We start from the raw sequence: 23,992 nt of genomic DNA, 5'->3' as shown, positions 1-23,992 counted from the left end.
AATATCTTAATATTCGGTACTTTTACAATTTCAAAACTGTTTTTCTTTTTACCAGATCTAATTAATTGCCCTACACAAACCAATGCAAACTCATTTTTTAAGAAGCAATGGACGTATATAATATACCGACAAAATTAAATTCTATGCCATGAAAGAACAGTGTTAATATAACGTATTTGTCAATGATATGCCTTTTAGGGGATTGATTAAGAAATATTATATTTAACAGACGACAAGAAAGTATAGATGTAACGCAGCCTATTTTCTCTAGACATAGAACCATGTATTGATAATTATGAACTGTAATTATTAAAAATAACCTTAACGTTTTAATAGCAATAACAACTCGCATGTTCATATTGAGTCAACGTTTTCACAATTGAAATGACAATGAATCTAAACTGAAAACAAATTGTGGGAGTGATATTTAAAAATGAAAAATCATGTACATGTTAGGTGTGTATTAAAAAAAAACAATAATATCCACTGCTGTGGATGTTCACATACTGTAGTTACAAGCTTACTTTTTTTTTCAATTTACTGTCGTCAAACGCAAAGTAGGTTGTTGGATAGGGAATACTCAATGATGACACTACGTTTCGATATACCTACGTAGGCCTACTTCGTTGACAAATAAATAAATGTTAAAGATATATAGACCTATAAAATTGTTGTCGTTTTGTAAAAATAATGAATAAACATTACTTTAAAAATATTAAACCAGGTCATCCATTCATTTTATGTATGTTACGTATGGTTAACTATGAGAAAAAGAAACAATGCACTACCTAAGTAGCTCGCATCGAATGTCCTCTCGTGTACGGTCTTCTTAGGTGTAGGCCTAACTGGTAAAGAGCAGTAACGTAGGAACATCTTACGGTAGCTATAGGGTATTATATGCTATAGGAAAATTTACAGTTCTTTTATCTGTTTACCTTTTCACGCGATCGACCGAGGTGGGTGAATCACATCAGAGAAATTTAATTTGCTATATGTATGTTTATTATGTTTAATTAAGTGTGGTTTTCTTGTTTATTCTGTAATATTTGTTTAGGTCTACAATGGAAATAAGTTTGCCGTCTAGGTACTTTATTGTGTTTTTATACTATGATTTTATGTCAGAATAAAGAAATAAATCACATTTTGAAAATATCAATTCGATATGCGATTAATTCTTGTATTTATAGGGGGCGCGTTTAAATTATTACAATAGACTTATTTTTTTTTATTATAACCGTTTAAAGACGAACAAATTATCGCAATATATCTATTTAGTATTTATTTTTACATAAAATGTAGTGTAGTGAAACTATAGGTCAAAAAACGTAGGTCTAGTGGCTTAATGTGAAATAGTGTAGACTATTGAAGTTGTAATTAAGCCTTGTTTTATAGATACATTTCTATTACTAAGTTATGGAATGATATTTCAGTTGAAACAGTTAACAGCAGAAATATACTTTCATAATTTCTTCTTCAGAAAGAGCTGTATTACTACATCTTGTAGGCCTACTATATTCAGAAAAATTAGGTTGAAAATGTTTAATTCTGCATTTGATGCATTGACGTAGGCTTAGTCTATATTTCCTCATTGCGCCGTTGAATATATTGATTGAATATTATTTGAATAAAAGTTTGTATTTTTAAATAGGTACTTTACCACATCGATATAACAATAATAAAGATACATACATATTATACATTTAGTCATTCTCCTCCACCAATACATTGATTTATTAAAAAAAAGATAATGCAATTAACTAATAGGCGAATAATACATTATAAAAATACGTTTTAAAATACAAAATGAAAAAATTATACTTAATCTATAACTATGTTTACATATATTATAATCTATTTTAACAGACCTATCTTGGTTCTCACATCACTAACTAAAAAAGACGCTATGAATACACACGATACCATAAATATCAGCGATATTACCCTTTAAATCATTACCAATACATTAATTTACTTTAAAAAAGATAATACAGTTACAAATAGGTGAATAATACATTATAAAAATACATTTTAAACACAAATGAACAAATCATACTTAATCTAGAACTGTTTACATAATTATAATCTATGTTGACATAAGTCTCTTGGTTTTTACATCTTCACTAACTAAAAGAAAAAAGCTATAAATACACACGATACCATAATATATCAGCGATACTACCCTTTCAATCTTGATTCAACATATTTAAAGGATCGGAAAATGAATTGATAAATGTTTTCTAAAAATTTAGGTTATTCCCTAATACTGTGATAAAATATAACTATTCATCAGATTTTGGATTAGAGTAATAGACAACAACTTTCAGTAGCTAGATTTAATCAAATCAATTTACGAATATAATACAGTCTTTTGTTACTTATTTGTCATCACCGATTAGTTTTTAAGATTCTGCTTTATGTTTATAAATTAACAAAAATGGAATGAAATCTAAATAAAAGATATTTACTTAAATAATACTGTACAGAAGAAGTAGATGATAATGACAGTGACCCGCTTTCTCTTGGGATATCTCAATGTTTCAGCCAAATATCTACTAGATTTGTGTTGAGAGTTATTAGTAAGAATGCGTATCAATTGGATCTATATTACACGTGCCTAGTGAACACTTTCCATTCTAATTTTAAAGAGGAAATTAATCCAGTCGTTAGATTATACTTTTTTTAGAAGATTTCATTAGAATCTTGTTAAAGTGGTGATATTGATCTATATCTAAACCATGAAATGTACACATTTATTTCTCTTTAAGCAACGGTAATTAAGTTGAAACAACCCGATTCTGTGGCTGTTAGTACACTCAGTGTGGAAGACTGTCGACAGTCTACCAGAGACCTATCTGACTGTATTAAGTACTTTTAATACACGATATCGCTGTCATTAGATCGTATGTGAAGACATGGTATAACGTAAACTGTGTATTCAATATCAAATCCAGAATCGGGTGCAGGTTTATCGTACTGCCATGCAAGAATGGATATAGGTGTTTTCGAAAGAAAGAATGTTTTAAGCGGCTTACTTCAGATTTTATATAATAGAGATACACAATACATTTTCACCAATCTGCGTCTTCTTCTGGATAATCACTACTGATTTGAAGGAGTCTTACTGGTTCATCATGGCTGAAACATTCCGTTTTAATTTTCTTCACAAAATCAACTAAAAATAAAAACATTTTCATTACTAAAAAAAACTATTTTAATCAAAGATTTGACCCTTCGTCCCTACGTAACACAACAGTTTTAGCTGACAAAATCCTAACTATCAAAGTAACTTTGCTTACTTACTTATTATAAAATATCTTACCAATTACGACAAGCATGATAGACACATTCAGCATGAGTAGAATGATTGGAGTAATCTTGTGAAGTAATTCGATGACGTTATCTCCATTACCCCTCTGGTCCAAGTTTACAATCGCACCAATGGATAAATTGACAACGATGAAGGTAAGTGTCAACTGTTGAAACCTGTGTTCAGATTTCACTTTCATTGGTTCCAGATATAAATGTAATACAATAAAGATTACAGTGAAAAAGAGAGAGTAAGATAGGCTTGAAGATACGTCATCTCTTAAGTTTGCAATTAATGCCAACATAGCCTTGTTGTACAGCTCAAATGATTCCCAAAACCAAAATGTATGTTTATATTGTCCACAAAAGAACTGCACACCAATCATCCATCCGTTGACGTGGGTTTCGTTATGCTGATAACAACGTACATGATAATAGTATAACATAAGAACTATGACCAATGGAAAACCAACGATGTATGATAACCCAACGTAGACAAGTGTTTTGTTAATTTGATATGTGGATCCACCATTTTCATCCAGATCAATTGAGTAGTCTGATGTTAGTACTGATTTTTTTACTGTACCATTTGATGTAACGTCGAATACACGAATAGACCATGGTCCCACCGCCATAATATCTGCACATGTGTTTGCATATGTAAGGTAAAGAAGCAACATCGACATAACGATACATTTGTCGCGCACGTGGCTCCCCATTACTACGTCATGAAACTTGTTCCAGATGTACAGAGTAACGTAAATGGTAGACATAATTACCACTATGACAAGTGGTGTAGCCATAGCAAAGAGAAGTGACGAGTACGCATTCCAAGATTCATGTAAACATCTTGGACTTAACATACTAATGTACCTTATGACGTCGAAGTACTGAAGGATTTGGCCAACATACTCAAAATTAGTATGCCAATGAATTTCTGTTACTTCTGATAGTATTCCTAAAACCTGATAAAAATTAATAGCTATTTTTATATACGTTACAAATGAATCTATTTTAAAATTTTGATTATCTGCATATCTTTTCTGCATTCTCCATATAAAGACAATCAATCCAACTATTGCCAAGGAAATACTGAGAAATATAACTACAGTCACAACTGGTCCTTGACATTTATGACATGTGTTAAATAGCTCATAATGCCCGTTTGAACATGCAGCACAAAGCCAACCAGTGTATCCTTCGGCACAGGTTTCATTTAATTTCAATCCAACAGCACAACTCTTTTCTCCTAGTGGACACATATGTACTTGTGGTAACGGACCTGTGTATACATCATCTTTTAGTATGCTTGGATTTTCAACGGGAAAATTGTCATTTTGTAAATTGTTTATAAATTTGGTGTACGCCATTAAACAAGAGCTTCTGCTTTTATCTTCAACTACATTACAATCAACAGAAAAATCCCACGACCACCAGTAACCCCTTGTTAGATTTTGATACCCTCCGTTACAGGTAACACCCTCCGGGCATGGAAAGCATCGGCCAAAACGATCAGTTCTATGAAAATTATCAAGGCAATAACAAGCGTTTAGATTAGCAAATGTACTGGTATTGGTTCCAGATGGACACGTCTGGCAATCGGCAACGGACGCTGCTCCTGCATGATTAGAGAAACTTCCAATAGGACATTGTTTGCAGGTTTCTGTATAATTGTTCCTCTCAATAACTCCTCTTCTATCTTGATAGAAGCCACCTGAAAAGAAGTATTAATCCAGAAATAACAGCCACTGTTGATAATTCTATAGTTATAATTAATTAATACTAATCATATTCATATTATTATTAGCCTGTAGATGATCATTGCAAAACATAATTTTCACTAAAAATGCAATGATTAATGTGATAGCATTCAAAAATTATACTTGTAACATTGTGGTAAAGACGTAATGTTTAGCAGAATAACGTAATATAAATACAAAATAATTATCGGAAAAGTATTAAATAATGATAATCTCCAGGGTGTGTAGAAAACTCAGATCTCAGATATATCTGAGTTTTCTAGATCTAGAAAACTCAGATATCAAGATCTGAGTTTTCTAGTTCCAAAATGGAACTAGAAACCCCAGATCATCAAATGGATCGTTCCATTATTAATCAGAGGGTAGCTTGTTTGAAATACTATACTTGTACTATGTAACTTGTAGTAGCTGCTTACGACTTAAATCATAAAGAAATATAGTATACACCTTTTAAAATGTAGGCTTAGCATTTAGGCCTAGCCTAGCTAAGCAAACTCAATTCAAGGCTCAACGTTTGGGCGCTATCGCGATGTATCACGAAGAGTAGGCTTGACCCTACTAGGCTAGACGTTGTTAACTGGTACCCAAAATAACTCGTACCTATTCCCAACTTGGTTAACTTGTATCTCAACCAACTCGTACATACTTAATATTTAAGGTTACATTTTAACGGTAACTTGCACTGTATTTTCTTTATAATTTAAGCCGTAGGCCGCTTCTACATGTTACAATATTAATAAAAAATCGTACACAGTAATCAGTTTTAATAATACTCTAGTATTTCAAATGACCTTCAGATTAATAATAGAATGATCCAAATGACCTACCAACCAATCATTTGATGATCTGAGTTGTCTAGTTCCATTCTGGAACTAGAAAACTCAGATATTGATATAAGAGCTTTCTAGATCTAGAAAAGTCAGATATCTTAGTTTTCTAGATCTAGAAAAGTCAGATATCTGAGTTTTCTAGATCTAGAAAACTCAGATATATCTGAGATCTAAGTTTTCTAGATCTGAGTTTTCTAGAAACCCTAATCTCGTTCATACATTACCTGGAGGGCACTTTAGACAGATACCATTGTGTTCATTACATATCTTGTATGTCCCTTCCTTGCACGGACTGCATTTGTCGGTTTTCACATTACATGATAATCCAGTTCCTCTACCAATGAACTTTAATAACTCCCCTCCAATGCTTATATCGATTTCTGTATCTTCTGTAACACAAACACTAGAAAATAATACAGTTAAGAGCTACATACATTCTGTTCTTTTACTTAACGTTAAAAGATGAATTATGTATTAATAGATCAGATCGAAAATCATTGCTGGTAAAAACAGTTCACCAATTTTGCAAAAATGAAACCCTCTTTGTGCTGTTAGGCTACGTAACCTAATATATTATATTGTCATTATGAAATGTGTATTTCAACTATTTACGTTTTAACGGGTTTTCCAATGTATGTAGGAATTGACCTGAGTCCACCACAGTTAAGATATCTGAATACAGACAAGAATAAGTGAATTGCAGTTAAGTATAAATAACACATGGTTGGCAAATTGTAAAATATTGATTGGAACATATTAGATGAGTGGAATTAGACTTTTCAGTCAAACAAATTGCAACAGTTTGTTTTTTTGCTGAAACATGCTCAACTATATGTAGATATTATCATATCCAAAATCTACCCTGATTTTCCCATTATAAATTACCTAATTTGCATAAAATCAAAATGGCTGCCATTTTACAACTTTGATCCCAATTATCTCTTAAACCATAAAGAATTTGGTATAAGAATGTATTGAACACAAATATAAACATGACCCCAAAGATTCAGAATAATATATTTGATTTGTCTTTGGGGTCAAGGTCAAAGGTCATTCCAGTTTGACATCTAAAATATGCTAATTATCTCTTAATCCATTAGGTATTTTGAATAAGAATGTATAAGTACAAATATAAATGTTACCCTAAAGATTTAAAATAATGTATTTGATTTGTCTTTGGGGTCAAGGTCAAAGGTCATTCCAGTATGGCCTCTAAAATATGCTAATTATCTCTTAATCCATTAGGTATTTTGAATAAGAATGTTTAACTATAGTACAAATATAGGCCTAAACATGACCCTAACGGTTTAGAATAATGTACAGTAATTGAGTTGTATTAGGGTTCAAGGTTCAAAAGGTTATCTAATTACACTATATAAAATTCGAAAATAACTCTCAAAACATCAGGTATTTTTAACAAGAATGTATTTAATATAAATATGACCCTAAATATTCAGAATGATGCAATTGAGTTGTATATGGGGTCAAAGTCAAATGTCATCTAATTATGCCATATAAAATATGCTAATTATCTCTCAAAACATCAGGTATTTTTAACAAGAATGTATTTAATATAAATATGACCCTATGTATTTAGAAAGATGCAATTGAGTTGTATGGGGTCAAAATCAAATGTCATCTAATTATGCCATATAAAATATGCTAATTATCTCTCAAAACATCAGGTATTTTGAACAAGAATGTATTTAATAGAAATATACATAATATGTTCTTATGATTTGCATTTGATTTGTATTGGGTCAAGATAAAATGTCATTATCTTACAATATAAAATACTCTAATTATGAAGTGAATTAATTTCAATTTGGATGATGTACTTATGAACAACTCATATTTATTTTGAAAAGCTCATTTGAGTTAACTTCAGGGATCAGACTATTAGGAAAGGTGTTTTAATTGTAAGGAATTACATTTATTATATTTGGTTTTTTTTTTAGATTATAGAACACTATGCTAAAATATGTCACACAAAAACTGTCAATCCTGTCTGGTTGTGTGAAGTGTTTAAACTGAAATTATGGGAAAGTTTGGAAACACCTTTACCCTTACAAAATTTGTAACTGTGAAAATGGAGGTCATGTGGTTCAAACAGTAAAACCTGACCCTAACATTGGAAAAAGTTAAGTTGTACTAACCAAAGTGGGTGCAGAAGTGAAAGATGACATATTCTGTGTATTAAGAATACAGAGACTATGTGAACTAAAAATCTTTAGAACAAGTGTCTATAGTTTACTTTAGTATAAGAACGAGTCCTCTGCTCTCAAATGACACAAATATAAAGATACATTAAAAAAAAATTAGAATCTTTCGTAACACCCTAAATTTTTAAGTTTGAGATGGATGAAAATTTAAAAAAATCCAGCCATTAAAAACAAGTGTAGTTTGTATTCATATTTAAATACCATTAGTGTACTGTATGTTAAAATTTATCTAAACACAAACATTTTAAAGTATCAGTATATATTAGGATTAAGTAACAGTATTTATTAATACTTTTATTAGCAAAATGATGCTTCAATCGAGAATGTAATGAATACAGTAAGACAGTAAGTCATTGTGATACTTACTAAAGTATACATTAACAAAACTAGTTCTTTGCAACTGTTGTTGCTTAGTTTAATTGTAGATAATTTGATTTTAAAAAAAATGATAGATGATAGGCCTAATTTAAATTACTAATTATCAGAAAGCTAAGTTTATTGGTCTACTCTGACGTAATTTTACTAATTAATTCTCAGTGAAGCGAGAATTGTCCAGAATATGGCAAAAACATCTTAAAAAGTAACTCCATTGACGATCGAGTCCGACCCAAGAATTATTTAGACATTTTTGTGACCAATGTTTCAGAAATGTAAGCTTATAAGCTTTGTAGGTCTACTAAAGTAGGTATGCCTAAATGTAAAAGTAAATGTCAAAATAAGCTATACTGTATGGTATAAAGTAAATTACCTACTGATACTATGTACATTTAGTAGTTATAATATTTATAAATAAACTATTTTTTTTTTAAATTGACCTAGTAATCTCTGGGTGGGAGGGGTGTGGGCGCAGTGTGCAGACATCAATCTGCTGCAATGTCTGTACTGTATATGCTATGTTTTTAGTAGTAGTAAGACTACTATGGAAATTGATTTAAAGGATAATTTGAATTTTTTTATATTGTGACATTTGACCCAGTGACCCCAGGGTAAGATGAAAAATCAAATGTGCTATTCTGAATCTTAAGGGTCATGTTTATATTTGTACTTAAACATTCTTATTCAAAATACCTAATGGATTAAGAGATAATTTGCATAATTTAGATGTCAAACTGGAATGACCTTTGACCTTGACCCCAAAGACAAATCAAATATATTACTCTGAATCTTTGGGGTCATGTTTATATTTGTGTTCAATACATTCTTATACCAAATTCTTTATGGTTTAAGAGATAATTGGGATCAAAGTTGTAAAATGGCAGCCATTTTGATTTTATGCAAATTAGGTAATTTATAATGGGCAGATCAGGGTAGATTTTGGATATGATAATATCTACATATAGTTGAGCATATTTCAGCAAAAAAACAAACTGTTGCAATTTGTTTGACTCAGCGCCTATTTTTCATCTATTTCCACTCATCTATATGACAAAGATGACTATTTTTCCAAATATAATAAGAATGATATTATCATAATTTCTAAATAAATAAAAAACATTCCGGTCAACGTACATTGTTCCATTTTCGACCATTTGTGACAACGCATTTTCTCCGATCTTGTTTAACTTATTGTTAAATAAATATCTAAAAATAATGGAAATAAAACCGTTTTATCCGTTTTTTATATATATAAATATCAATTAGTAAAAAAATACACAAACGTTATGTTATGTATGCTATATATTAAACTTCAACAAACGGTTCGTTATTGTTTTACATTAGTACAGTAGTACACAATCTTACACGTATTCCAGCGTTGTGCCATTCGTTTTGAATGTCTCATATGAAATGTTTGTAATTCCATTCCCATAAAGAAATCTAAAAAAAAATGAAGGGAAACAAATGTAACTAGTGTTTCTGTTTTGACTTTGGAAAACCAATTTACATGATAAAAGTAATATATGTCAACAATAAACACGATAACGTTGTCCTAACGTAGTTCTATAATAGCACAATACATAGCTCAGAAAATGATGTATACAACTGACTTACAGTAAACGAAGATTAGTTCCACTAAATGCCCCTTCTTCGATAAAAGTAATATTGTTGCCTATAAGCATTCTGAAACAATATATACAGTATTTCTTAGGTCGATGTGAATACGTATTGATACATAAATAAAAATCATAAAGAAAAATACAGTACACCTTACCGTTAAACTTTCAGCTTAGCATTTGGACTAAGCCAATATGCCTAACACTAGCTAGGCTCATAGAGTAGTAAGGCTTAGTCATAGCGAGTAGGCCTAAGTCTAGCAATTTTTTTTACAAATCTGTCGTAATTCACATCAGTCTAACTTGTTATACAGGCAAATCTTAGTCGAAACTAATGGTGCTGGCATAAAAAGTTTAAAATGATTAGGTACAAGTTGGTGTGGATACGAGTTAATTGAGGTACGAATTAGCTAAGTTGGGTACGAGTTTGCATGGGTAGACCTACGAGTTAGTTTGAATACGAGTTCACCAGTACCCATCTAGCCTATAGGTAGCCTAGGCCCACTAATTGCGATCAAGGCACACACTCTAAGTCTTGAATCAAGTGTGCTTAGCTAGGCTAGGCCTAAATGCTAAGCCAACATTTAAAGGTAACGCTTACAGTATTTTCTTTATAATATATTATTTTATGAGAATTGCATTGCCATTTGCTTAAAATGTATCATCATCATCATCATCATCATCTTCATCATCTTCATCATCATCATCATCATCATCATCATTATTATTATTTATTCTAAGAGAGTCATGTAAAATGCATTAAAATAATTAACTGTCTTCAATGTCATATTCTATTTATCCTATTTTATCTTCCGTGAATGGTATATGATCAATTTATTGTACAATTGTAATAGTAACATTGTTCCATAACATTGTTTGTCTGTTAGAACGGCAACATTAGAAATGTTCAATCGAAATTTGTCAGGTGGTAACATTCAACTTACGTCCGTATTTTACCTCTAAATTGGTGCTCTATAGACAGTAATTTGCTGTTGGAGCCAACATTACTATTGAATATTGCTTGTTTTAATCGTAGAAAAATCAATAATCAAGTCAATCAAAATGTATTCATAAATCAAAATATTTTGCTGGAAAACCGTATATAATTAACAGAAAAAGTAATTAGACCGGGCACTCAGAGAATTTATTCATGTGAAAAGCCACAAAAGGTATTATGGGCTGATTATGTAGATATATGGCTAATAATAACCAATATTGTTACCGGGTCATATCCTGTAAACATTTTCCCTGGGGACAGCAAATAGGAGGGGTAAAAAATGGATTTAATCATGTGAAAAGCCACACGGATAAAAGTTGTTGGACATTGTCCGCATATGTGTATAGAATGTTAAAAAAGCAATGGCAGCAACTTTATCCTGTAAGTTGCCCGAAACAGTTAGTAGAGCAGTTAACGCCATAAAAATAGCTATCCAAGTTGTGCATTTTATTACCAAAGCATGAAACTTGCCACAAAGTTTCTTTGATGTATATAGATTCAAAATATCGGGGGGTGCCAAGTGTCCAACGTCCGGTATGGCGGGTTTGATTTCAAAATGGCCACCATAAAAACAAAAAGTGTCTTGGCAACTATAAACAGTAGAGACTTGATTCTGGTTTTAAATTATTTACAAACTACATATTTCTCTTTGTTCTAATGAAAAGCTTTGTAAAAAAAAATGACCGGAAATGACGTTTCTTCCAGTTTTACATTTGACCACCTATTTGTATTTCTCAATAACTACTGATCATTTTCAATCGATTTCAGAATAGAGACATTTATATTTGTAGTAATAAAACATTTTCACATAAAATGACGGGAAATACAATTTATGACCAGATATAACTTGTATAACGTACCTATATAATTATGTGAACATACTGTGTCTGGTTTACACTGGTATAAATGCACCTAATTTCTTTAACCGAAATAAATGACACTTCATGCAAAAATGACCAGGAATTATTATTTTGAATTTTGGACTTTTGATGTGATAGGATAGGCGTAAAGTATTACAGATCACTGAGAAACAGTAATCTCAGTTCTTACAATCAGGATACATCCACATAGGAACTAGTGATGTACAGAACAGTTAGGCTTTATGCATACATCTTCCATCCAAACTTTTGCAGGTCTCAACATTCTTTCGACACTTCTGGAAGATGATCAGTGGGGAACAAATCCATTGCCATCAACTTTCCCTTTCTATCCCCATCTTGTAAATGCTTCTGCATATGTTATTATAAATATTATTATTATTATTGTTATTATTATTATTATTATGTCCCCATCTTAGCCTGTGTATAAATGATTCTTTCGTATATATACCTTTTTACATTTTGACTCATCTATACCGACTTGTTTTGTAAACTGTAATGTGTCAATCATTAGATGCCATTTGTAAATATTTTTTATGTAAAGTGACATTCTTTCGTTGGCCTCTTTGATGTCGGGAAGTTCTCATTTTCATGAGTTGAAAAAACACCGTCTTTCAAAGTCCTTACTACAGTTTGTCAGAAACTCAGATAATTCTTGTTAATTTTTGTTGCATCTAACAAATTGTACTCCATTTTTATGGTAATGGGCCCTTGCTGTAAACCTTTCATCAGAATCCTTTTCCTCGATTTTCTCTAATCATTGATTTTCAGCAAAATCCAAACCAAATCAATTCGTAAAAGACATCTCAATAAGTAATTATTCGAGTAATCCTCAAATGAGTGACATGGACCTACAATATACTGTTCTATACAAAAACATTTTATGCATCCACATGTGGACTTTCACTTTGAAGGTCTTAGTCTTCTAATCATACAAGAACAATGTCTGATTTAATAAATCAAAGTAGTGGGTCCATTGATTAAATATTTAACTTATGGTGGACCATCCACAGACAAAGAAGGAGGTGTAAGACCATCCACAGACAAAGAAGGGGGTGTAAGACCATCCGCAGACAAAGAAGGGGGTATAAGCCCATCCACAGACAAAGAAGGGGGTGTAAGACCATCCACAGACAAATAAAGAGGTATAAGCCCATCCACAGACAAAGAAATGGGTATAAGACCATCCTCAGACAAAGAAGAGAGTGTCTTGTGTCAACTTACAGGATAAAGTTGCTGTCAATGGTATTTTTGTGCACCCCAACAATGTAATGTGTAACAGTTACAATGCAAAAAGAATTAGCCGTGTGGCTATTGACATGAATAACACCATTTTTGTTGAGTGGTCACTTTGGGCTACTGTTTCGGGCAACTTTCAGGATAAAGTTGCTGTCATTGCTGTTTTAACATTCTATACACATATGCGGACAATGTCTAACAACTTTTATCCGTGTGGCTTTTCACATGATTAAATCAATTTTTTTATCCCTCCTTATTTGGTGTCCCAGGGAAAATTTACAGGATACGAGCTGGCAGCAATATTGATTATTGAATCTTATTGAAGCCATATATATACATAATCATATCCCATCAAACCTGTTGTGGCTTTTCACATAAATACATTCTACGGGCGCCCGATCTAAATCAAATGAACGAGCGATGCGTGTGCGTCCTCTGGTTTTATAAATCTAAGCTAATATGTATAAATAAGACAAAAATAATAAAATAGTGTTTTGAACTTTAAAATGAGGAAGAAAATAAATGAATCACTAATATCCGCATCTGTAAAAAAATGAATAATATAATATAGATTATAAATTTCCTAAAATTATCTAAAATATGACTTCAACTTTAACATAACAAATGCATCTTCAATATTTGCTGCATAGTAAAAAGAAATTGGAAATTTAGAATTTAATAATCTGAATGTGATCATTCTTAAGTCTACCAAAAATGATAGGCCTATGTCTTATTAAAGAAAAATTATTGTCATTGATTTTCATGTTAGAAAACATAGACAACCAAAGTACCATCGTTCCTTTTGTTATCTATTTACAAATTAAATTAATGTTACCTCTTTTAATCTTAATTTATTAACCGTCTATTGACACCAAACATATTTTCCAACTAATTTATACTTACAACATTTCTAGGGATGATATATTGGCGAAGACTGTTTTTGAGATGCGTTGAATACTATTTTTGTTTATTATTATTTTTTTAACTGAAGGTAGTTGCCAGTCGCCCAATGCTGTTAGATAGTTCCAGCTCAAATCACTAAAAAATAAATAATAAATAAAACAATAGTTCAAACCCTAGACTATGGTTAGTGTCAGTGGCGTATCCATTGGGGGAGCCGGGGGGCCCGCCCCCCCCCCCCCCCCAACCAACCAACCAACCCCCCACATCATCGCGTCCGTCGGCAAAAAAGGTGCCGGGAAAAAATAAAGTTAGGCAAATAAGAATAAACTATTATTCTGACAATAATTGAACTGTAAACATAATTCTTTTGAGTGTTTGTTTATTTACATATCATATCATTCCCTTCAGATGATGGAGGTACCTCCATGTTCAGATCAACTATTTTTTATTTTCATTACATCTAACCAAACACGTAAAAAATGTGGTCAAAATATCTTATCATCTAGCACGTACGTACGGCCGTACGCGCTAGATTGTTTACTCAAAAGTCTTTGAAGAACGGTCCGGTGACCTTACCCTATTCAACCTTGTTTTTGCAGTTGAGCCTCTCATGACCAGGGATTTGTATGTCTTCCTACGCTAAGATTATATAGTTCCACATGCCATGTGCTTTTTTTCTCGTAAGATATATTTATTATAAGTGCCAAAAACCCGTTTTTTTCTCGATATGAGGCCTTTATTATTCGAATTTTTTAAAGAAAAAGCACACATACCATAAAAAATATCCATGAATTTCATTTTTGGAACAGAATATTCCGTGAGGCTCAACTACAAAACCACCATTTTGTGATATGATGTCATCGTAAGCCAATCAAAGCTGAGCTTTCTCGTGATTGGCATTGCTCACGGTTGAATGATTTTGGATTCTGGCTGATTTGATTGGTGGATGCGAATCACCCGCAGCGGAATGTTTTCTCTCGCGCGTGTACCATGATGTTGATCATACGGTCTCTCTGATCGTTACTACACACAATTAGAGCAATGCATTTGTCCGAATTCCGTTAAGTAAACAACTTCATATATTTTATAAGCATTTAATAACATGTTTTATTGATATTTCCAATGGTGATATATAAAATAAATTACTAAAAAACGTAATTATATATAATTATTTTAACCAAATATGGCGTAGGCCTAGTTAATAGAATTGCCGACTGGGGCCGCAAATTGTTTTACTTCTTTCGTGGCTAAAAACGATAATTTTCGGCGATGTTTTAGATCCTATATTTCGAAAACTAAAAGCCAGATTTCCTAATTTTTTCTTTATTGTAATATGAATGCAACATACTAACAGATAATGTTGGATTGGTTTTAATTTTGCATCGTTATCCCATAAAAGACAATATGACTATATGCAATCCTAGAACCGTATATTGATCAGGTGTATGTACAGATAATGACACTAATTTTGTCGGCAAATTGGCAATTCCCGGGCCCCCCCCCCCCACCCCCCAACTTCAAAATCCTGGATACGCCACTGGTTAGTGTTGGTAACGACTTTGGTTGTTATACTTTCTAATGCCGGAATGAGTAAAACATTACATCCTTTATGTTTAAAACCACAATTACTTTATAGAATTAACACATTTAGACACAAAAACACACAGAAATATGAAAGTATTCCAACAGGTCTTTACAGTATTCTTAATAGGTTGTACGTAAAACTTTTTTTTCTGATAATCAATTTAGTATTCGACCTGTAAGTTAGGTTCGATTGGTCGCACAATACCATAATGTCGGTCTCACACACAGCGAGCGCAGTACAGTAATCTGACACAACAATAATTATTATTAATACAATTTTATTTTCCTCACTATTGTTGAGTTAATGGTATAATGTTTAGACAAACGTACTATACTTACAGTGTATCAGTTATGTTAGCGTGCAAGATCGGTATTTCCTTAAGGTTGTTATAGGCAAGTCGTCTACATAAAGTTTAAAATATACAATACATTGATAGTAATTAATGGAACATTATTAAATCTTATATGTAGATAAACAATAGAAAAGACAAGATATAGATTATGCAAATCAAATCAACAATTATTATTTACATTGTTTTTTTGTCTTTTCTCTTTTTTAAATTTAAGATGTAAACAAGACTACATGTGTTTATTTAATAATGTTGATTATTATTTGTGCATGGCCTACATAACCGTACTTACAACAAATAAATACTGTCCAATGCAACAAATGCATCCGTGTGTATAAAGCTAATATTGTTGTCTTCAAGTTTCCTAGAGAAAGAAGTTGGTACGTACTACTAATTAATTTGTACAGAATATAAAAAAAACATCTGAGAAAGCATATAGCAAAAGTCATTAGACTATTTAACCAAATGTTCCCGAAAAGTGTCAGTCATGTCTTTTGCCATACGTGATCAAACAGAAGTTTGTTTTTTTTCCTCTCTCTAACATTAAGAATGTAAGTTGTGAAATATATTTACCTTTTCATGAGTTTTTTTTTCTCGTATATTATTCATACCGATGTGTATAATCTTTTCTTATACAAATTATAATGTTCCTATTATATATTTTCATTTCCCTTTTTATTATAGTATTATATTATAATATTGAAACACTTACATCTATAACAAAATATAAAATTAATAATGTTATGTTTATAAAGTTTTACAAAACAAGCAATACTTACATATTTATAATTGGTTCGCCTTGAAAAGCTTTTGAAGGTATGCTTTGTAAACTGTTTCTATCTAGATATCTATGCATATTGGAATAATGAGTAAGTTGGTTTTTAACACATCACTAGTAATCTTAAATGCACTACTTTAACTTTAAAATTAATAATAACTTTAACAAACTTCATTTAAACATTCATAATACAAAACAAAATGTTCATATATTATTAAAATGCTTCTAACTTTCATATCATAACATAAATTAAATATTTAATGTTATAGCCCATTTTATCTACAGTAGGAACTTTAGATACTTGGAAAAATATAATTCAATTGAAGGTGAATATATTCAACTAATGTAATTAAGAACCAACGGAGTAACTATTTCTACAATTAAAAAAAATTGTTTTATTTTATTTGGGTTCGTAAACTATTTTCATCTGGACAAATATCTCTGTTGTAAAATATTGTAATCCATAAGACATACATACATATTATGTCTCTCAACATTGTTTTTTTTTTATAGAAAAATGAAAGAACTCTAAGGTAAACATAGAGCCTAATTATTATACTCATTAATTGACACCTTTACTCACATGTTACTTCCGCTTGTAACGTTTTTGAAAGTTCCAGTAGAAATGTTAACAAGGTTACGATTGTTTGCAACCCATCTATTGAAAGAAGATAATCAACATATTAAGAATTTACTCAATAACAGATTCAATATTACCACTAATAATAACATACTTGCATTTGCAGTAAGTACTAATACTACTAAAACATTGGTAAATTCATGCTGTACTGGCAGGCTGTAAGTTATTATATTAAAGCAACATACTCTTGTTGTGTGAACCTATTTCTGGAAAATGATGGCGCCGCAACTAACTAATACAGTGATTTTTTTAACACTTGTGCCATCCTGATTACTGTACCTACAATTCCACTGAAAAACTTGTATTCAATGCAAATGCATTTTCACACAGCTCTTGAAGTTCGTGGTTATATTGAATCCGCCTGCAATTTAGAAATGATATAATATGGAGCATCTCAATAGAAAGAAACCAACATCAATGGCGCTTCGCACCTTAGTAAAATCAAGCAACACAATATATGAGGTTCGAGGTTGTTTTGCATGTTGGCGATGATAAAGTAATTCCTTATTTTGTTTCTGCGAGGAAGTATGTTGGCTATCTTTAACATAGACAATATTAATCTTATAAATTACTCGTGATTTCTGCCTGAGACCTCGATGATTAACAATTTCAAAAGAGGAATTAGATTGGGGTTTTCAGCACAGCTAATTTTTGGAAATGGTTTAAATCATTGGACTTTTTGACAAACTTGTAAAGAAACACAATTGTATTACTAGTATATTATGTTGATAACAAAGTAGATATTAATTTTTGTTGACAAATGGTTTTTCCGTTAATTGGTTATGCGCTTGCATGACAATGGAATTGCCAAAAAAATACTTACACATATTGCAATTGGATGTTTATAAATGTGAAAGGTTCAATGCTATGTATAGGGTTAGACGATACGTCACTGAAAAAAATAATGTGCATCATTATTGGTCAATATTGTTTTGTTGTTAGTTAACATAATGTTGGTGGCGTTTTTCGAATAAGGCGTTGATACCAGCGTTAACCCTGTGAAAACAAGCACGGTTATTGAGTAATTTTATAGTTTAAACAAGTTTCTTACAAAAAAACGCCGCTCGATTTTTTGACTAACATTTTAAATCATTATTCTTTCTTCAGATGATTTATTATATCAATTATTTTTGTTTATCAATCAATAGCAAACATTTTGTGTAAATATAGTCTGGCCTACTGTACAGAACAAAAATATAATCATAAACAAACTACAGTATTATGTAACTATTCCAGGGTAGGAGCATTAACTACCTAATGACCCACACTAACACTAGTATATAGGCCTAGGCCTACTACCCTGGGGCGGATCCAGACATTTTTGAGAGGGGAAGGGGGTCCGCCGATAAAAAGGGCACATCAGATATTGAGTATTTGAGCCAAATATAAGGCAAAACGGACCACTTTTTTAAGCCTCTAGGCCTGATGTTTCCAGCTCCAGTTTTAAACATTTTCTTAGCTCAGACCCAACCATAAAGCTGGTCATATTTCGAAGTACAATAAGTGCATTTTCCGGGACCTAACAGCTCTAGTTTTCAAAAATTTCTTAGCTCAGTCACAACCATGATAGGGACTTATAGGCCTATATTTTGTTTTATGTTTTGAAGTATGATTAAGTCCAATTTCCGGGAACTCCAACTCTATTTTTCTAAATTTTCTTAGCTCCATCCCAACCACGGTTGTCTGGGTCTGTCGACTTGTAATTTTGTTTCATAGTATCATTAAGATGTATAATTGCAACTTCCGGGGACCTAGCAGCTCTATTTTTCAAAATTGTCTTACAGATCATGCCCAAGGCACGTCATTTACAATGTTTGCACTCTCAGACAGCAACCAGCCTACACCTCTGCGATAAACAATATGGACCTACCTCTTCGCCTGTGGGTACGTTTTACGTTCGCGTATATTAATTTTTCTATGCTACAATTTACCCGATAAATATAGGCATAGGCCAATTTTGAACTTGACAATTGTATGAACTACGCCATTTTTCGCTAAAATAATTACATATAATTACGTTTTATAGTAATTTATTTTATATATCAACATTGGAAATATCAATAAAATATGTTATTAAATGTTCATAAAATATATAGAGTTGTTTATTTAACGGAATTCGTACAAATTCATTGCTCTAAATTTGCGTAGTAACGTTCAGTACAGATGGATCACGTGACTTCGCGGTACACGCGAGAGAAAACATTCCGCTTTGGGTGATTCGCGTCCACCAATCAAATAGCCAGAATCCAAAATCATTCAACCGTGAGCTCTGCCGATCACGGGAAAGCTCAGCTTTGATTGGCTTACGATGACATCATATCACAAAATGGTGGTTTTGTTGTTGAGCCTCACGTAATTTTCACAATTTTGTTTAAAAAATGAAATAAATGGACCTTCTTTTTTATGGTAGGCCTATGTGTGATTTTTCTTTAAAAGATTTTAATAATAAAAAAAAACATTTTTTTGGCACTTATAATAAGTATTTCTCAGAGAAAAAAGCACATGGCATGTAGAACTATATTATCTTGGCGTAGGAAGACAAACAAATCCCAGGTCATGAGAGGCTCAACTACAAAAACAAGGTTGAATAGGGTAAGGTCACTGGACCGTTCGATGATTTTTTAGTAAACAATTTAATGCGTATGGTCGTACACGCTAGATAGTACGATATTTTAACTACATTTTTTACATGTTTGGTTGGATGTAATGGAAATAAAAAATAGTTGATCTGATGGAATGATATGTAAATAAACAAATACTCAAAAGAATTATGTTTACAGTTCAATTATTTTCAGAATAATAAAACATAAAAATGTGTTTACCAATGGACAAATAATCGCGTCAATGACATAGCGCGCATGGTAACGTACGCGAAGTTGAATCGTAAAAAGTTTACATGCGCCCTCTGTAGTATGTGAAAAAACGATCTATTTTTAAAAGTTTAAGTAGAGATCATCACGCGTCACCACCTCTCACGATGCTCTTTGATCGGCCGCCGTAACTTAACATCGCACGCATTGTAATACATTTCTGTTTTTATTTTTGGGGTTAGTGTAGCCTACTCTGTACATACTAATATACACACAAATATGTCACACGAATAAAATATTGAACCTCTAAAAAAAGGGCACCCCCCCCCCCCCCTGGATCCGCCCCAGACTACCTAGGGATAACGATGCAACATTAGAAGTCAATAGCATACATTGCCTGTTAATATTTATTTGTTTCAATATTAAAATAAATAAAGAAAGAATTATGAAAATCTGACTTGTAGTTTTCCGAATATTGGGTCTAATACATGGCCGAAAATAATCGTTTTTAGCCACGAACGAAGTATATAAATTGCACCCTCAGTAGGCAATTGTATGAACTTTAAAAGTTACGGTTTTAGTAATTTATTTTGTTTATGTACTTTGTAAAATTCAATCAAATATGATATTACATGTTTATTAAATAAAAAAGAGTGTTTATTTAACCTCGTTCAATTTCAGTACATTATTTTACCGACGTGTGTTGGCCATGCCAGGACGCGATTTTTGTTTCGTACATAAGTTGGGGACCCCTCATGAAACGTCACAAAATAAACATGAATAATTCATCAGTTAAATTTGTTGTTCCGTGTGCATCCAAGCGTATAGCAACAAGAAGTGATTACACGCACAACTGCGATACGATTCTTTCTACAGTAGGCCTAGGATATTCTAGGTCAATTCACGTGATTGCCTTCGCGCACTCTTCTTCACACACACACCACTATGCAAAATGTGTCGAGGTTAATCGACAGCTAGGCAAGACATTAAACTAAGTAGTAATTGGAAATAGCCCAAAGAAAGCTTAGACCCACAAGAATAAAAAATGTGTATAATTTGTGTACTGTAATTTTTTAATTATCAAACAATAGGCCTATGCATGTACTCAAAGGAACTTTAAAAATGCGCGTATATGAACACATGAGATGGGAAGATTAGACCCACGAGAATAAAAAATGTATTTTTGTGTAATGTTTATTGTTAAATTTTGCTGACTTATTACTCGGACTGTGTCAAACCTAACACACACACGTCACACACACCCACACAGCTACTACTAGAATAGACAAGGGTTTAGAGACTAATAATTAGGCCTAATAGTATTAATAGAAACTATAATTTTAACACGTAATTCTTTAGTAATAAATTATATTAAAAACACCATAAACTAAAGGCTGATTATTTCGACAATCCACACAAAAAGCCGCTATTCTTTTATGAAATCCCACGCGGCAACCACAGCGGAGATTAGGCCTAGAATCGTACCGCACTTGTTAGTCTGGGTTCCAGACGGAGTTTTGTCTTAATACAGTATTAGTAAAAAGATAAATATTTTGGCACATATGGCGTTTCATACGTATACTACTTGATTTTGGATACTCCGTCTGGGGAAACACGCACAAGTCACGTGGTTTGACACCAAGAATCCTTGGTGCATACGATTATCCGGTTGACTAGTTTCAGCTGCATGCGATTGGCTACTCACTCGTACACCGTTTTAATATTCATATTTCAGAAGTTCAAAGACTCAACAACTAAGATGGTGCGCATGCGCTATGTTACGTTTAGACAACGTGTACTTGGTACATTGATGAAAGTTTCTGAAGGCTAGAAATGATTTTATATGCCTAGTAGTTTGGTAAACATTTGATGGGATTTTTCCCAAGAACATGAAAACTCGTCTTGATAAGATAGGCTAGCTTCTCCGCAAATCAAACATTGAATGGATCATTTATTACGCGGAGATAATTTGATTTAATTCCCACCCAGACCCTGTCCTGTTCTGTGTAGTGGTGTAGCTTTGTTGTGTGCCGGTGGTATGTAGGCCTACTTTATTGGCGTTTTATTTGGCAGGTCATACGTGCGAGTTGAGTAGGACCCACGAAAGAGGCCTAGGCCAATGACTAAACAATTAATAATAAAACAACTTGGCAACACGATTTTATCAACAGTCTCGACCGTACATTCAGCACTGTACGTACTCGATCTTTTTCATTTTGAAACAAGATGATCATTGGTTGATTCGAAATCCATATTTACATACCGCCCGCCCCATATAGCCAAATACGGTATGATCACCTACGTCATTCTTATCAGATGTTTGCGGTCTACAAATCGATTTCTATACGCGTTTCACAAGTCTGTATTTTCAGACAAAAATCGCGGTCGCAATAAAAACAAATAAATAAAAAAGAAAATACAGACTTGGGGCAAGTCTACGCACTTGTGTCTAATCACTTCTTGTTGCTATACGCTTGGGTGCACACGGAACAAGAAAATTTAACTGATGAATTATTCATGTTTATTTTGTGACGTTTCATGAGGTGGTCCCCAAATTATGTATGAAAAAAAAAATCGCTGCCAGGACATGCAGTCCTCAGAGGCAACGGCACACGTGAGAACATTCTTCCGCAGTCTGTTGATTAGCGTCAACCAATCAAAGGGCGAGAATTCAAAATCGTTCAACCGTGATCCCTCCTAGGCCCTGTTTCTGCTGCCAACTAAATACCGTATATTATACGGTATTTTTTGAATACCGTATATATACGGTATATTTATGGCAGCAGAAACTGCGCTCATAAAAAATATACCGTATTTTGTATACCGTATTTTCCTCACACAAAATTTGTGGATAAAATACGGTATTTACAAATTTATACCGTATTTTTTGTACCCGTTTCTGCTGCCAATAAAAAATACCGTATTTTTTTTTTACATGACAAAAGGTCAACATTCGTGTTTTTATTTTCTGTCGCTGTCAGCTGTTTTACACACGTGTATATATATATTCGGCGAAAATGTGGAGCGAAGACGTCACAGTTTTACTAAATAAATTTGTGTGGGGAAGCTAAAATGTCTGGCCAACTAAAAGGTAATAAAAGGGACAACCACATTTATAAAGACATTTCTACAAAAATAAAGTAGAAGTATGGAATAGACTTGTCTCCAAAGCAAGTAAACTCAAAGCTGAAGAGCCTGCGAAAGCAGTACAACATTGCAAAATACAATAACTCGGGGAGGGAACGAATTAATTGTCCCTATTACGATGTTTTCTGTGCTCTCACAACATCTCTATCACTAGGGCTAGGCTGTTGAAAGTGAGACGTAAAACTTCCTTTAATTATCGATCAAATAAATGAATGGCAATTTGGGTAAAAAAGATGAAATTTAACACGACCACCCAAGAAGTATTGTTAGCAGAAACGGGGTACTAAAAAATACGGTTTAAAAAATACCGTATTTTATACCGTATTTTTATACCGTATTTTGAGCAGTTGCAGCAGAAACAGGCCCCTAGACTCTCTTTATCGAGACGTTTGTATGGATCCAGCAGCTTGGACCTATCAATTAGTCGATTATAAAATTCCGAAACTGTCTGCCTTAGATATAGCTTTCGCATTGATAAATCTTCTAAAGCCGCGTCGCGAAAAGATGCAATATTAACGTGTATGTTGGGTTGAAGTAGGCATATGTATCAGTTAAAA

General features: G+C 32.6%; 2 protein-coding genes across 2 annotated transcripts; both read right to left on the bottom strand.

Moving 5' to 3' along the window:
• Nucleotides 1-1,386: 1,386 nt before the first annotated feature.
• On the bottom strand, nucleotides 1,387-10,175 carry LOC140043856 (uncharacterized). Its single transcript, XM_072088336.1, has 7 exons — nucleotides 10,108-10,175; nucleotides 9,859-9,933; nucleotides 9,628-9,699; nucleotides 6,509-6,568; nucleotides 6,121-6,299; nucleotides 3,320-5,020; nucleotides 1,387-3,172 (listed from the first exon to the last, which is right to left on the bottom strand). The coding sequence occupies exons 1-7, from the start codon at nucleotides 10,173-10,175 to the stop codon at nucleotides 3,069-3,071; spliced, it is 2,259 nt and encodes a 752-aa protein (XP_071944437.1). The 3' UTR covers nucleotides 1,387-3,068.
• A 3,716-nt stretch (nucleotides 10,176-13,891) lies between these two features.
• Nucleotides 13,892-19,321, bottom strand: LOC140048848 (tsukushi-like). The gene is made up of 7 exons (XM_072093654.1): nucleotides 18,302-19,321; nucleotides 17,762-17,839; nucleotides 17,422-17,496; nucleotides 16,840-16,908; nucleotides 16,353-16,424; nucleotides 16,050-16,112; nucleotides 13,892-14,261 (listed from the first exon to the last, which is right to left on the bottom strand). The coding sequence occupies exons 1-7, from the start codon at nucleotides 18,391-18,393 to the stop codon at nucleotides 14,123-14,125; spliced, it is 588 nt and encodes a 195-aa protein (XP_071949755.1). The 5' UTR covers nucleotides 18,394-19,321; the 3' UTR covers nucleotides 13,892-14,122.
• Nucleotides 19,322-23,992: the final 4,671 nt, after the last annotated feature.

This window comes from Antedon mediterranea, chromosome 1 (genome assembly GCF_964355755.1).
Source record: "Antedon mediterranea chromosome 1, ecAntMedi1.1, whole genome shotgun sequence".
Classification (NCBI taxonomy): domain Eukaryota; kingdom Metazoa; phylum Echinodermata; class Crinoidea; order Comatulida; family Antedonidae; genus Antedon; species Antedon mediterranea.
The sequence above is the reverse complement of the archived record's forward strand: the minus strand, read 5'-3'. Positions and strand labels throughout refer to the sequence as shown.